At 39.9% G+C, this 15867-nt stretch overlaps 1 protein-coding gene across 4 annotated transcripts in view; it reads right to left on the bottom strand.

Annotated features, from left to right (window-relative positions):
* Positions 1 to 15867, bottom strand: part of LOC137295684 (atrial natriuretic peptide receptor 1-like) — a 415887-nt gene that overhangs the window by 45695 nt on the left and 354325 nt on the right. For all 4 annotated transcript variants that reach the window (XM_067827161.1, XM_067827162.1, XM_067827163.1 and 1 more), the window contains one exon: positions 959 to 1094. In XM_067827161.1, the coding sequence (XP_067683262.1) occupies positions 959 to 1094 (136 nt within the window). The remainder of the gene's footprint in view (positions 1 to 958; positions 1095 to 15867) is intronic.

Genomic DNA, 15867 nt, shown 5'->3' on the forward strand with positions numbered 1-15867 from the left:
AAGCCTAAGATTCAGTTACAATTGAAATATGTCTTCAGGATTACATGGAAAATACCTTGCCAACTCACGTTCACCACAAGTTAAATAAGATCTCGTGTTTACACGCACAGAAGTTTTTTGTAAGCTGCAAAGATATATTGGATTTCCGTGAATTAAAAAAAGGGCAATTAGTTTCGTTTACCAACTCTGCATCATCAAGTCTGGTTTATGTTGACGTGTAGTGATAGAGACGGTTACTTTGAGAATACAAGCACCTGAGCTCTGCTCGCATCCCAAAACCTGCTCCATTAGGTTCAACGGCAAAGATCAAAGGCATGTTTCTTGTTTTAAAACGTGCCACCTAACCACGATAAGGAAGAGCTAAAAGAATTAGCACACAAAAACGATTAATAGGGGGTTCGGGAAAAAATTACCATTTCTATGACAGCAGTTGACGCTTGTGCTATTGCTGAGTCTAGTGGTGGTCTGTGTTTAGGAGGGGTGTGGTTGTGCTGATGGAGTTTTGATCATGAGGTTTATGGTTGTGGTTCACGGCTTATGGAAATCACTTTGATCATCGGTTCCCTATATTGACTTGTACCACGTGTTCCTGGGTGTTTGCACATGAACCCATGCCTATGCATGTGTTTCCGGGGAGTGTGCATCTTCCCCGCAAACACCTGGTGCCAATACTAGCTAAAACCATGCCTGTGAATCACTTTGACTCAGTGACCTGAACTGCAAACACGTGAACTGCACAGAGTGCAATCAATGGTTCTGTTCCTGTCAGAGCATCCTGTCTACACTCGGGTCAGACTTATGTGCAGAGTCCTTCCATCCACAAGGAAGCCTCAAGTATTTGGAAGAGTCTGTTGCATATGGGAACGCAACCCTAAAGTATCTTTTAGAGGTACAACTTATGCCTTCAGTGGCAGTATTTCTAGCTGGCGACTGCAAAGAATCACAAAAAGTGTATTACCTTCGAATGTTCGATTCCACATTCGCTTGGTGATTTCCGAACCATTGGTTATGGATATATTCGCTGCCAGAGTTTCATTCAGTGCAAGTGCATACAGGATGACAGCGTCGTGAAAAGCCCCAACAAAACTGTTGACCTGGAAAAAAAGAGTTCATAAAATTTATTTCCGAATCAAATAAATTCTACGTGAGAGCTTTAAAATGACAGCAGCAGTGGGTTAGGCAGCCGAAGCTATGGAAACACAAGATCAGTGTTCTTTTCATCCAGTCCTTCAGTGTAATTAATGACAGTTTATTGGTCGTCTTTACAAATTGTGTACTTGTACTCTGTGGCCACATCCTTGAAAAAAGGCACTTGTAACTTGTCTTGCTACAGTGGACAATGCACGTGGATCTGTTACTGCGGTCTCTGATGACTCTTTCGATTAATGCCGAATAGGACGACTGGGTGTGTTAGTGAGTGAGTTAGTGAGTATGGGTTTCTGTTGCTATTTGTGGAACTGTTGAAGTAATATATGGGCGACTTTCAACAGTTTTCCCACAGCTTCCCTGTTCTGTATGATGGGAAAGACAAAATTCATGGACAAATGATTTCAAATAAGAAGAAAGAGCAGTATGTACTTTGACCAGCTGAACAGGATCCTGTCACATTTAGGGCACACAACTATGGCGAGTAACTTGCGATACCGTTAGACACAGTCACCTAGGTCCCCATTTCGATGATCCACAGAATCAATAGAAACACCTACATAGATTCTCATAGTTTAGTGAACTTTGAATCCTATATGAGAAAAACAGTCAGCTTTGGTCTCAAGAAATGTTTAAATCTGATTGTATGAATGTTTGTAGAAGGACACAAAACACAAGGGTAGACAAGATGCCACATCCCACGGCCACATAAATGACTAAATGAGATATCATCTGATTTTAAAAGCAAACGTTACAAAACTGATCTGTTCATATGGCTCAGTGGAGCGAGTATGCTCACTTTCTATGGCTGTCTGCATGTAAGATACCATAACGTCACAAAGGTATGTAGACCGTAATATAGATTTGAAGCTTTGCATATGTAAGGCACATTCAAACACACATCTGTGGACAGAATCAAAGTCAGAGTAGACACAAAAACAAAAAAATCCCTGAATAGCGAATGGCGCCAGTTGCCAACCTGGATTTTGTGCTTGATTTAGTAATACCTAAAACTTTTAAAATAAACAATAAACAGAAGGATTTAGAAATATCGATGTTTGAGTTAGGTACTAGTACTAACAACCTTTCACACGATAAACCGACAGATTTGTCTGAACTCATGTGAAACCGACGCTGACCCAGTTTTCTCAATGAAGTAATTACAATTTTCATTCGCGTAGTCTGTTTTTCCCTAACTGTTTCTTAAAAGGTAATTGCTTCAATTTCTTGCCAAGACTGCTTGAAAATCATGGATACATTTTTGTGAGAGATATTTCAAGTTCCTTTTCGCAGAAAATGTATTATTTGTCATCGATCAATACACAAAAAATGAACATGAGATTGGAGTAATTTCAATTCATTTAGGTTTTTGTTTCGCTTCGATCCATTTCTTTCATTATAAATGACCTCATTTCAGAGGAAAACCTTCACTTAACAAACCTAAGGTCGACTAGAGGGTGTTCTCTACAACATCCAAATTTCCGAAGTAAGGTTTTTGGTTTGGAACTTCACAAGTGTTATTATCCTCAGACGTGGATACTGCGTGACCGAATGCAGATACATTGAATCGAGAAAATGATCTCTGTTCATTTCTCCAAATCTTAATCAATTACAACAAGTACGATCAGCTTTGTTGCTTTCGAATAGCTAATACGTATTCGAATAAAGGATTTCCCGGGCTTGCCAGCATAATACTTGTCTTGTGGATTTCATTAATATCAGTTCATCGACTCATCAGCCTTTCCTGCCATTTAAAATTTGGCCACTTTCAGAAGCAGAGTTTTAAACAAGTTACCAAGGTAACATATGACATCAACTGATGTCTAGCTGTAATGCTGCTGAAATATCGCAAAGGTCGGCGATGCAACACCAGCCTTACTATCAACTGTACCATCGAAGATGTAACTAAGTGATGATGATAATCATCATGATGATGACGAGTAACTCCGACGTGCGACGAGCTATTCACGTGTCTCTCGTCGGAATGCACATACATTGCATAGACCGAATAAACAGGTGATAGACAGACGATGACAGGATCATAATCAATTATTAATGGATGGTGTCAGAGCCATATTCTGAGCTTGTTTGTGAGATCTGGCTAATCCTGTCGTGAGCCATTAGAAACAGTCGAAGTTGACATAAACAGCTCTTAAACAAGCGTGTTTTCATTGTATGAAGCACATCGGTCTTGGAATTGCAATCTCTGCACTTTCATACAAATATACATGAAAACAACAAATAATCACAGTCGCTGACAGATGAACGTTTCCAACATGTATCACAACATGGAGCTTTGACAGTATTTATGTTAATCTGCAATATATTACACGGTCACTGGTGTAATTTTTGCAATGTGTGAGATTGTCTCGGCAAGATCTCCCTTCTAGAGAGATAGGTTATATAAACGGTGGGTATCACTAATGATCACGTCATGCCGAGGCTTATCTTGTAGCCCCTGAAACCTTTTCCTGGAACATTACACCCTATCTAATATCCTGTAACCCTGCAGGAGGTCTACTGACGAGTTTAGAAACATATTTCAAAGGTGTTGATGGGTTTGATATCAACATCAGCTGGTGCTTAATCTGGAACATATAAACGTTGCAAAGCACGTATACACCCTTGGATACACAAATATATCTGTTATATCTACTAATCGTAATTTTCTCAACATGAGTTTTGATACTAAAATAGTTCTAGGGTAATCTTCTCAAATGTACAAAATGCCATGTACATGCATTTGCGTTGTCTGGATGAACACGATCATGTGTATTTCAGCTACAGATCCTTTTACAATGAGTTTCATGCCTATGTTAAAGTGTCAGTCAACGGAGTATATTTGTATATCCTGCAAACTGATCATATATAAAGCGTCTTTCAGACATCACCTCCTAACAATGTCTGAAAGTAAGACTGGCATATTTTCTCTTCCTTCAAATTGACCAGGCAAAAAGAGCCATCACCTTTTAGACTTAAAGCAAGATTGGTATATTTTCCCATCCTTCAAATTGATCACACAGTATCAAAGCAAGACTGGACAAATCGCAGCATAATAGGCTGAAATGCTATAAAGTCAAAAGCAATCTTGGAGAAATAAGAAACGATCCGTTTGTCATCAATGTTGGTGGCAACCAATTCTCATATACGGATTAATTTCATGCCAGTATTATTACCTTTCAACACGAACACATTTCTGAAACGACCGCTTGGTATATGGAGTTTCTTAAGTAAATCCCTAAGCAGAACAAATATCCTTTTTCCTAATGAAACTTTTTCTACCATTTTGCAAATAGCTCTGTGTCAAGCCTCACACCGCAGCAGAATATGTCGTCAATAAAACGAAAGTGTACCATCCGAACCCGGCATCCATGAAGACATGAATTCAACATCATTTCATATAAACGATGTATCATGAAATGAAAGTAACAACACACATCCGTTGAGAAATACATCCTGCATATTGTCATTTTTTCTTAAATGTCTTCATTATAGTATGCTACAATATGTCACATTCATATAAGGTACAATCAAGTTCCCATATGCCAGACTGTACAACAGCCCATCTCAAAAATGCTGCATTACATACAAACCCATCTGGTGTCTGAACACAGCCATACCATAAATGCGGTGTGAATACATATCCACCTGTGTCTTGATAAGGTTACTGTAGATACCAAAGCTTAATGCTTGATTGTATACTTGAACCGTAGGAAACCTGTGACCAAAGGCCAAACGGTGGCACAAGCTATTTCAAAGATCCTGCAAGAAGTTTTATACCAAGTTTGGTATTTACCGTAATAATGAATCGACCGTTATAACCGGTAGCATTAGCACTAAAGCCAAAGACGCCTCATCAAATATGATATACGATGTTTCTCCGCCAAAGCATAGCTAATTGATATAAAAAGGATCGGGACATTTCCACAGGGAAACTTGTACTGAGAGACAAATGATGTCTAAAGGTTTCCATACATGACAGATTCGTCTATTTAGGGCACTTTTCAAATGCCAAACAGAACGAACCATACACTCGACTACAAGTTTATGACAGTCACAATGAAATCCCAGATCCCATGTAGATAAAGTACCACTTCCATAGCATCGGCCGAAAGCCGTATTTTCTGCAAACATTATAGAACGGAACGCGTTCAATATGTCAATTTATACGATTGGTTCAAACAATGTAGTCTTTCATATTGGCAATGCAAATACGATGCGCACACAAGGTCTAGACAAAATTTACCAAGATATATAGCTTACGACTGCTAAATACTGCGACATGGATTTGTGAATAAATATCAAAGCCATGCTTATAAAGACTTCCAATGTACTGATAAAAACCACAGTAAACATGGCACTGGTTTTCTGAACACTTCTTAACGCAAGAGTATCTTGTGTGTAAATATCAGCGTCAAAGCCCTTTCCACAGCCTCATGTTATCTCGGCTCAATGCAGGTCGATTACGACGGCATCATGAGCTTGTGTGCAAGAATCACTATTAAATATTGGTAATAGCCGGCTATCGAGAGAGGATAGCGTTCCTCATCACTGGCATCTGTCACAAACAAATGAAAAGCCAAGTCAATTGTTCACCTCTAAAACGAGAAACATGGTAAACGTGAAGGATTTGCATCTGAATTTCATGTGCACCATCGATGCATTAGAGCGTGACTGTCCTCCACATGATTACGATGATACTTTTATAATCTGTACGGAAGCCATGGATGTTGTATGCGTAAGCTTGACCAACAAACTCTAGAGACGTATGAATTACACAGAATCATCCATATCGCAACGCTAGCCAAGTATGCAATTTAGGTGTCAGAGTAACAATAACCTCTCGCCCCCACTTATGATCACAAAGAATGTGGAATGACAACCAACTTTCCCCTTTTGAATCACACATGTGTGTCTCACTGTGTATCCGGTACTTACTAACGAACTCATTATGCATCCGGTGTATACTGACCAACTCATTGTGTATCCGGTATGTAATAACAAACTGTTTTGTCTATCCGGTATAACGAATTCATTGAGTATCGGGTATATACTAACGAACTCATAGTGCATCCGGTATATACTAATGAACTCATAGTGCATCCGGTATATACTAACGAACTCATAGTGCATCCGGTATATACTAACGAACTCATAGTGCATCCGGTATATACTAACGAAGGGACTCGAAATGGATATTAGTTTAATCCTATGGTAATAACAGTAGTGCGAATTATGTGCATGAGTTAAAACTGGATAAGACATTTTTAAAATAAAATATCGTAAGGAGATCAACGGGAACGTATGTAAAGTATTTACCTTGTTCATTTTCCCTTTCCCGGTATATTCTTCATCAGATGTTCATATAGAAAGAGAGTCCTTGCAAGGTTTGAATGGTTTTCCTTTGCCAGTAAAGTGAGTGAGTGAGTGATTGAGCGAGGGAGGATTTTTACCTTTTGACGGACTTTCACGTCGGGCTGGGTACATTAAGAATGGTGTTCATACCCGTGCCAACGGTGTTCCCGATTGTAAGACAACTGTGGTGATACAGTACACCAGTAGGACATGAAGCGAACAGACAGCGTCAATCATACTTTAGTGATCATACAGAATTATACGTTGGTATTCAATCAGACTGTTTACGAAATCAATAAGCATAATGCTCTACTCCAAATGTAATGCAACACGGTAATGCAATTGCATCTTGGCATTGAGTGACATTAATCCCATAATTACAAACCTTTATCTCTCAGACTAAATTCCAGAGAGACATTGGTAAATAAAAAACAGATCTCTTGGACCATACGAACATGATCCGATATCACATTAAGGAACCACTCGCCGACGAAATCCAAGAAAAATCACGACCCAACGTTGACGCCAATTGATTTTGGTAATTTAACGTTTAATCCGTGAGACCTACAATACGATCTATTGCATCTGTCGTGGTCATCTACAGGGTGGTGGTCAGCCAGTGGCCTCTGGCGGTGCTATAAAAGTCTTTGTCTAGAGTGAGGAAGCAATTATCAGTTGCGTTGTCTGTGAACTTTAGTCTTCGTCCGAATCCTGACCCAACATCATGATTAGGAATGGTCGAGTTTTTACGAACCCTTGAAAGGCTAGGTGGTTCGAGTTAATCATACCGGCCATTCCTGGACGGTGAAGCTGACGATGTGTTGGCAGATTCTTAATGTCAGACACGACAGATGCAACTCACAATGTCTAATTTCACAGTTAGGTGTGTATCGAATTTCAATTTGCAATTACCCTTGTTTACTGTTACTTTCATCATGAACGGACCTTTTGGTATTCACAGGAATATTGAACAGATGCAGTTTTCCAACGGTTACATAAAATGACAGACAGACGTAGCACATACCACGTTTGTGCTGTTGGTAGATTTGGTGTGAGACTGATTGTTTAAAGAATTTTGGCTAGATAACAGTGCCACTGTCTTAAATAGTAATAGAGCGGTAGCGAGTTTACAGTACAGGGAAATTGTTAAGAGAAACTTGTTCAACTTGATTTAGCATAACATAAATAAGCTAATCACAAGATCATCAAATTTCTGCATTACAACTGACTGCTACTCGCTGTGCTAGCGATGTGCGCTCTTCACAAAGGTCTGCCTCTTGTCCATCAGCACCATTGACGTTTTCATCAACTTACTGAATGTCAATGACGTGAGCTATTGTAGACATTCTTTCTGCAATGAAACCCTTAATGTGTACTCCTAAAAGAGAACATATACATGCTGTTTTGGAGTTTACTTACTGAGTTTGTGTTCTACGTCTCTCGTTTTCGGCAACCCACTTGCATGGATTGGTTTGTGTCAAATATTTTCCTAAAATTCAATATTTTCCTAATAGTATGTATAATTTCATTTCTTTGAAAAATATAATTACAATGTCTACATATTCACATTGATAACCACCATGAGAGAGCAAGTACAAAATGCCCAGCATGTCGTGACGTTGTATCGACATCGTTGCGGAAGGGTAGATCTGATAAATAATGTTCACAAATAAAAACGTTTGAACGGGTCCACTGTTCGCAACGGTCGTTAATAACTATGCATCATGGTGCATTGCCAACTCGCTTCTGTTGAATTGTATACAGACTATCACGTAGAGGCATCCTAGACATCGTGGTATTTGAAGACTGTTTCAAATGAGGAAGAATTGCCTAATAATGTGTGTTAATAGTCTTGCGGCATCATTTACCTTGTTGTCGGATACTGCACGGATTTGATTTATCACTGACATTCACAACAAAGGAAACTCTCCTCCCATCACGACTGACATTATAACGAACATGACGTCATGGAAATTTATCTTGAGGAAATGTCAATATGAAAACCATCATTCAATTCGCATAAATGATTTTGTAATAATCTTAAAAGTCAGACATTTTAAAGGAGAATCACAAGGAATTGGGTACCACAGTACCATATCAACTATACCTGTTGTCAAGACTATAGCTGAAAGGCATTATCCATCAACTGAACTTGGAGTGACTGATGTTGACAGCTGAACTGGTGTACTGAAGGACCGAAATAGATAGGATAGGATAGGATAGGATAGGATAGGATAGGATAGGATAGGATAGGATAGGATAGGATAATCGCAGAACATTCCTGAATCAGCTTGTGGAAAATGGTGAGGGTGAGGGTGAGTTAAGTTTTACGCCACACTCAGCAATATTCCAGCTATATGGCGGCCGTCTGTAAATAATTGAGTCTGGACCAGACAATCCAGTGATCAACAACATGAGCATCGATCTGCGCAATTGGGAACCGATGACATGTGTCAACCAAGTCAGCGAGCCTGACCACCCGATCCCGTTAGTCGCCTCTTACGACAAGCATAGTTGTCTTTTGTGGCAAGCATGGGTTGCTGAAGGGCTATTCTATCCCGGGACCTTCACGGGTCTGTGGAAAATGGACATCCAATAACATGCTTTATGGCAACTGATAAGATAAATGAAGACGCATTCAATCTACTGTCGCTGTCCCGAAATCTGACAGTTATTCTTGAACACGTGCTTATGATATAGTCGTTTAGGCCATTCAGCTTGCGAGTTTTGTGGACGTGCAAACTGGTTTGTCGTTGTCATTTATTTCTACATGGTTCTGCATAAGCAAATTGAATTTTTTCGTGTGGTCGTGGATACACAGGATTCTAAGTCACGTGATGAGATACAGTTAGTATAATGTCCTAAACGTCCATCCTTCTGAAGACGTCCAAAGATTTAGTGTCCAATACCTCCCTTTTCCCTGACAAGAGCCATGATGAGCTGTAATGCTGGCCGCTTTCCCCACCAGCACCGAGCTCTCCGGATCCCATCAAGACCTCACATGTTACACAGAGTATTACGAAACCTTGAGACACACTAGGTAAGAGGCTTATCAATTAGAAGCCACAGAAGTGCCATGGACGTAAGAACCTCGGTTTTGATAAGGTCTGGCACTCATTCTGCATACGAACATCGTGGAGGTGTCTGCTGCAGCAGACGCCGTTGTGAAAACACGACGCCAACACTCACGTCCCTCCATGATGGCCCCTTGTCATGTCGGTCGTTAATAAATCTTAAGGTCCTGTTATCTGGCTAATGCCTCGGTGACCTTGGCAGGATTGCAAACCTCGCGAGGGTTGTATCAAGCGGCCTACATGCATGATGAGATCAATGTCTGTTCTGCGATTTCACACTTTTCATGAGGTGATGTATGGGGGAGGGTTTTAAAGTGCACCGGGGAAAGAATGCATGAACGAGTACCTTTTTACAAGTAGACGATGTTTCTAATGGGTGCTGGTCTTCAAGTTATCACTGCTCCATTGCTAGGATAAAGCTTTGTGAAGTTTTATCTAACACGGGGTGTGATATTTCACCCAAACAGGCGTTTTCATGATCATAAATCGGCCACTATTGGAATAGTTTGAACTGAACCACTGGTGATAATTTAATCAAGTGAGAATATTTATTGCCCAACTGATAGCTGATTATTTGTTTTCTTCATGCACGTGTCCGTGAGAGTGGTCATACAGCAGGATTGATTATCTCTAGGGTTTGCACTGTCATTTATACGGTGGTGTTTTATGTGTATTATGAACCCCCAAGAGTAGTTTATATAAGTGACCTTTCGGAAATGAGCGTTTTATAAACTGTACGAGCAAACTAACCCAGTATGCGGTCGGTTCAACGTCTTCGATCCTGATGTGGAATACAACGTTGGCATTCTGACTGTCGTTGAGATGTGTAAAGGTGTGTGGGTTACTGTTAAGACTGCTTTATAGATTAGCACCGTGTACAAAGCAATCTTAATGCTAAAGTGATCTGTCATACATTTTTAAAAAATTAAATGCTTTTACCACTATTATGTCGATTTTGAAATGTTGGTTTTAGTTTTGATCGTTTAGATTTTGCAGCAGAACGAAAGCAGTGGAAATCACCACAAGATAATGTCAACGTTAAATACCTATTTTGCAACACACCCAACTTAAACACAGCATTTGCTCTCTTGTGCTATTCCGAAAAAGGCATCAGTTTGCCCTGATGGAAAACTTGTAATATTTCTTTAGCCATTCAGGAAAAAGGTATTAAATTGAGAAGGTGAAATCTGAAAATAATCAGTAAGAGTGTAAGGACATAGCTACAGAACTAATTTAAACCACAATCATTGGTCTCTCTTGCAGATCCTTGAGAATATAATCCATTATCGCCACCATACCCATCTTCGCCGTTACAGCCTGCAAGTCCCTCTTTCTCAGACGTGAAATTAGAAGACTTGAGGCCTCCTTTAAGACAAGTGGGTTCCCTTCTAGGAGTATGGTTCTTTCACCTTATACATAACTACAAGAGCGATGACTCCAAAGGTCAACGACCCCGTTATGTTGAGCAATATTCTTGTTGCCATCGCTTTTGGAATTGCATGTCACAGTGTTTGAGGGACATCAAGCAAACTCCTGAGAGAGTCGTATGATTCTTGCTCGCAAGGAGTGCGATCGCGATTCACCGTCTAATTAAAGCATGCAAAACGTGCATGTGTCATAATATGTTGAATATTACACATCTGTTTACTTCAGGGATATTATAATACCACAACCCATCATTCTACATAAATTATCTTAATCTTGGCGAACGGGTCACTTGAAGGTATGAAGGGTACAAGATGTTCATTTCGATCCCCTCTGTTCTAATTGTGACATGCACAACATGTTCATTAGACGCACATTAAGCCAGTACTCTCAAGGAAACTCATGACCGGTTGTGAAAATGAGAGCGTGAGGCGTCTAATCAACGACCACCATGCAAAGTGACCCGTCCGGTCAATCGGTCAGGATGAGACAATTAGGAGAGAGACCACAAGTTCCCCTCGGAGTAGACACTGATCACATGGTTACTGACCATAGCGTGATTTTACGAGTCAGGTTTAGCAATGGTCTGCTGCTGTTCGTTGTTAGTTGTTAGAAGAGGTTTCAGGTTCAGTCTCAATTGTTTTAATCACGTACATATGTAGGTCGCTCCTATTCTGTGTGTGAATGTATGTCACTCAAAATGAATATTGCATAAGTATGAAACATCCATCCAGATTTGAAAAAGATAAACTATTTTGTAACATACCTACATGTCTGTCAAACATTTAGTACCTTTCGAAGAAGACGCGAACGTAGAAATGTGCTCTACCCTCTCGGCGTTGTATCAGGTTATTTAGCCACACTTTTCAAAGAGAAAAAGAAGAGACAAACTACAGTGGAAGTTGCCAAAACCACTGTCCAGTTCGGCAAGTTGTCAACATTGGCATAAAATCTCAGTCCCATCCGTGGCTTGTATATTTATCATCAGCTCTACAATCCAGCACATTGTCTAAACCGGATTAATTCTTCGTATTATCTACTTTGTGTTTTCTATATTTTCAGCTTCCCCATCAGCTGATGCAAAGTGTATTTCACAAATACTTGCAAAGAACATCTGATCATTAATGTGGATTTAGCATGCTATTTTCATATAGAATTTCATATCTATACATATTACACATTGCAGTATTTTATATCAGTACAACATGAAAGCAAGAAAAGTTTGACAGATGACATATTTATGATCAATCTATATCAATCTATAATCTCATGGATGACAGTTATCAAGTTCTTTCATTTCACCGCAGAACTTTGCAGTTGAATTTAACAAATCAAGGGTATCTGGTGATCCAATTAAACATGCACTCCTTCCATTTCAAACAAAATTATTTCAACCATATTCAATTTCTGATTAATGGAGACGATCTCTAGCAATCGGTTTAATCTGCTGTTGAAATGATGATACCTCAAAGACTGTCAATTGCACCCAAAGGGAAATCTGAAGGAGCATCGATCCCCCAAGGTGTGTGATCCTGTCCATCAACGCTGAAATTAACTAGCATCGGTTCAACTGTTCAAGAATGAAAGTAGCTTGCAGCCAGTAGGTCTAGAAGCAACACACCTCAAAGAAAATTAGTTAAAGTTAGAAAAGTTCTCTTCTCGTTCAAACATATCCAAGTTGGGTATGTACAGAGTATCGTCTTCACATTTAATTAGATGTAACCCTAGCCTGGTAACTAAATATATTGTGTATTTTCGTCAACATTGGTGGATAGATGTCATCTTGTATTTAGATTAAAGCTTGCATAATGGCCTACATCAGTTACATATGACTAAATTATGCACAAGGGGATATTAAATGGACGGAAAAGCTTGATGAAAGATCTCATGTGAAATAGAAACATGATACCGTGTTGAATAGGAACACGGTTATACATACGCTTTTTGGAACATTGTAGGTATCTGATAAAGTCTTACTGCATGCGCTGCTTTCCAATTCCGATTTCATTATATTGTTGACATAAACATTTGAGTTCACTGAAATACTCTGACAGCTGATCATGGTTGAGTTAATATTCACTACCATATCGTATTCCTTGACTCGAGTCATAAATATTCATTCTGATACATTTGATTAAGCACCATCCTCAAAACCATTCACAACCTACGTCAGCGTGGAAATGTGCTCTATCTCTTGGTATCTGGTTATTTAGCCACACTTTTCAAAGAGAAAAAGAAGAGACAAACTACAGTGGAAGTTGCCAAAACCATTGTCCAATCCGGCAAGTTGTCAACATTGGCATACAATTTCAGTCCCATCCGTGGCTTGTATATTGATCATCAGCTCTACAATCCAGCATATTGTCTAAACCGGAGAGTGCCGGTTCAGACAGCTTCAATTGTGTTTCAACTCCACCACCGTGAACATAAAATGTCAAAATAATCTGTAAGAGACGTCATAAGGAACATCACCGCTATGGATGCGAAAACTAACATTCCTCTTGCCGAAGGTATGAAAATAAAATGTTTCAATAACACCATATAGTCCACAGGCTTGTTGAATCCCAGTGCTGGGTTAGAGACAGCTTGCTTTGATGTTTCAGCAGGGATTAATCCATTCGGGAAGGACTAAAGTGGACGCGAGCGAAGTGAGAAGAATGGAAATGATTTTCCACGAGGAAACAAGGGTGCAAAGTTTAATTTGTTTTTACCATGCATCGGCAATGCGGTGACTCATGTAACAGAACTCTAATGAGTCTCGGTGTAAAAGGACAATCAGCTCAAGACAGCTGGTATGGGAATCCCTTCTGTGATGCATCCTAGTGACGACAAGGTGGCTGTGTTCAAGCAGCGACATTCGTGACGGTTCTTAGGTGAAATGGAACAATGAATACCCTAGCCGAAAAAAAGAGATTTTAATGTGTTTTTGACGGAGACTACCTTGGCACTGGTGCCTCGGGCGTCTCCTGGAGGTTGAGATTATTTCTGTATGTTTTCAGCTACAGCTAGACTTGAGTCGGCAATATTATAAGCATTAGTTCATTTTGTCTGGTAACCTTCAGTTATGGTTTAAACAATTATTTCTTTTCAAAACATGGAAGCGTATCTACTTTATCAAGCATTTCCAGCCACATTCCATTGTTTGAGAAAATATAATTCCAATCCCAGTGGCATTTCAGTGACCTATAAATTACCTCTGACACTCGCGCGTATGAGCAGTTAACGCTGGACACTAAGTATGTATGTATGTATGTATGTATGTATGTATGTATGTATGTATGTATGTATGTATGTATGTATGTATGTATGTATGTATGTATGTATGTATGTATGTAATATACTATGTATGTATCCATGTATGAATGTGTGCGTGAGTGCGTGCGTGCGTGCATGCATGTATGTACACGGTGGTATTTATGACACCACCAGCCCACCACACTTCACTCGTCAAACACGTATATGTATGATTTGTGTCATGATGATGTGTTTATATGGAGTGCCAACCGAATCAGAATTTGAATATCTAACACTGTGAGTTTATTCTGGATGACATCCCTAAAGTGCTGTACCGTGTCGATGTCTGTCAAGAAAATCTTTTACATAAGAAACAAATCCTCAGGTACCGGACAGTTTCAACTGGAATTCTGTGAAAGCCATAACAGTAACGATTTCATTGCCACGTCATAAGACGTGATAATACCTGGCTAGCTATTCCCGAAACGTTCGTAGCCATACGAACTTTTTCAGCCCATTCTTAACACATTGGCTACGATAAAAGTTAAGAATACTGAGAACTACGAACGTTTCGAGAATAAGGGCCCTGGAGCGCCCAGTTGCAGTCCGGGATGAACGCTGGGGTCAGCGCATTAACATCATCTTACAGGAAGAATACCCTATTCAGGAACTGTGAGGAAGAAGAGTACTAGCGTTCTTGATGAGTTGGGGTGTTGGTGGACCGGATGACACATGCTGTCCTCATTGTATATCCAGTGTATGTGGTGCTTAGTGTTGATGGGGTAGGACGTTAATGGACCGGATGACACATGATGGCCACATATTGTACATCCAGTGTATGTGGTGCTTAGTGTTGATGGGGTAGGATGTTAAAGCACCGGATGACACATGATGGCCACATATTCTACATCCAGTGTATATGGTGCTTAGTGTTGATGGGGTAGGACGTTAAAGGACCGGATGACACATGATGGCCACATATTGTACATCCAGTGTATATGGTGCTTAGTGTTGATGGGGTAGGACGTTAATGCACCGGATGACAGGCCACATATTATACATCGAGTATATGTGGTGCTTAGTGTTGATGGGGTAGGACGTCAATGCACCGGATGACACATGATGGCCACATATTATACATCCAGTGTATATGGTGCTTAGTGTTGATGGGGTAGGACGTTAATGCACCGGATGACACATGATGGCCACATATTATACATCCAGTGTATATGGTGCTTAGTGTTGATGGGGTAGGACGTTAATGCACCGGATGACACATGATGGCCACATATTATACATCCAGTGTATATGGTGCTTAGTGTTGATGGGGTAGGACGTTAATGGACCAGATGATACATGATGGCCACATTTTGTACATCCAGTGTATGTGGTGCTTAGTACATGACAATGCAAAGCGACACAATACAGCAATAGGTAGGTATTAAGTCAATATCAGAATACACTATGTAAGTATACAGTCTCATATTTTCATTACATTTTACCACTCACCCAAGGGTGCCTGTTATCAATAAATGTTTGCTCATGATCGGAAGTAAAATGTGCTCTTCATATTTAACATGTGTAGCTTGCCATTTACCATCCAATTGTCAAAGAGTAGGGGCGAGATTAACAT

The sequence above is a fragment of the Haliotis asinina genome, chromosome 9 (genome assembly GCF_037392515.1).
Source record: "Haliotis asinina isolate JCU_RB_2024 chromosome 9, JCU_Hal_asi_v2, whole genome shotgun sequence".
NCBI classification, from domain to species: domain Eukaryota; kingdom Metazoa; phylum Mollusca; class Gastropoda; order Lepetellida; family Haliotidae; genus Haliotis; species Haliotis asinina.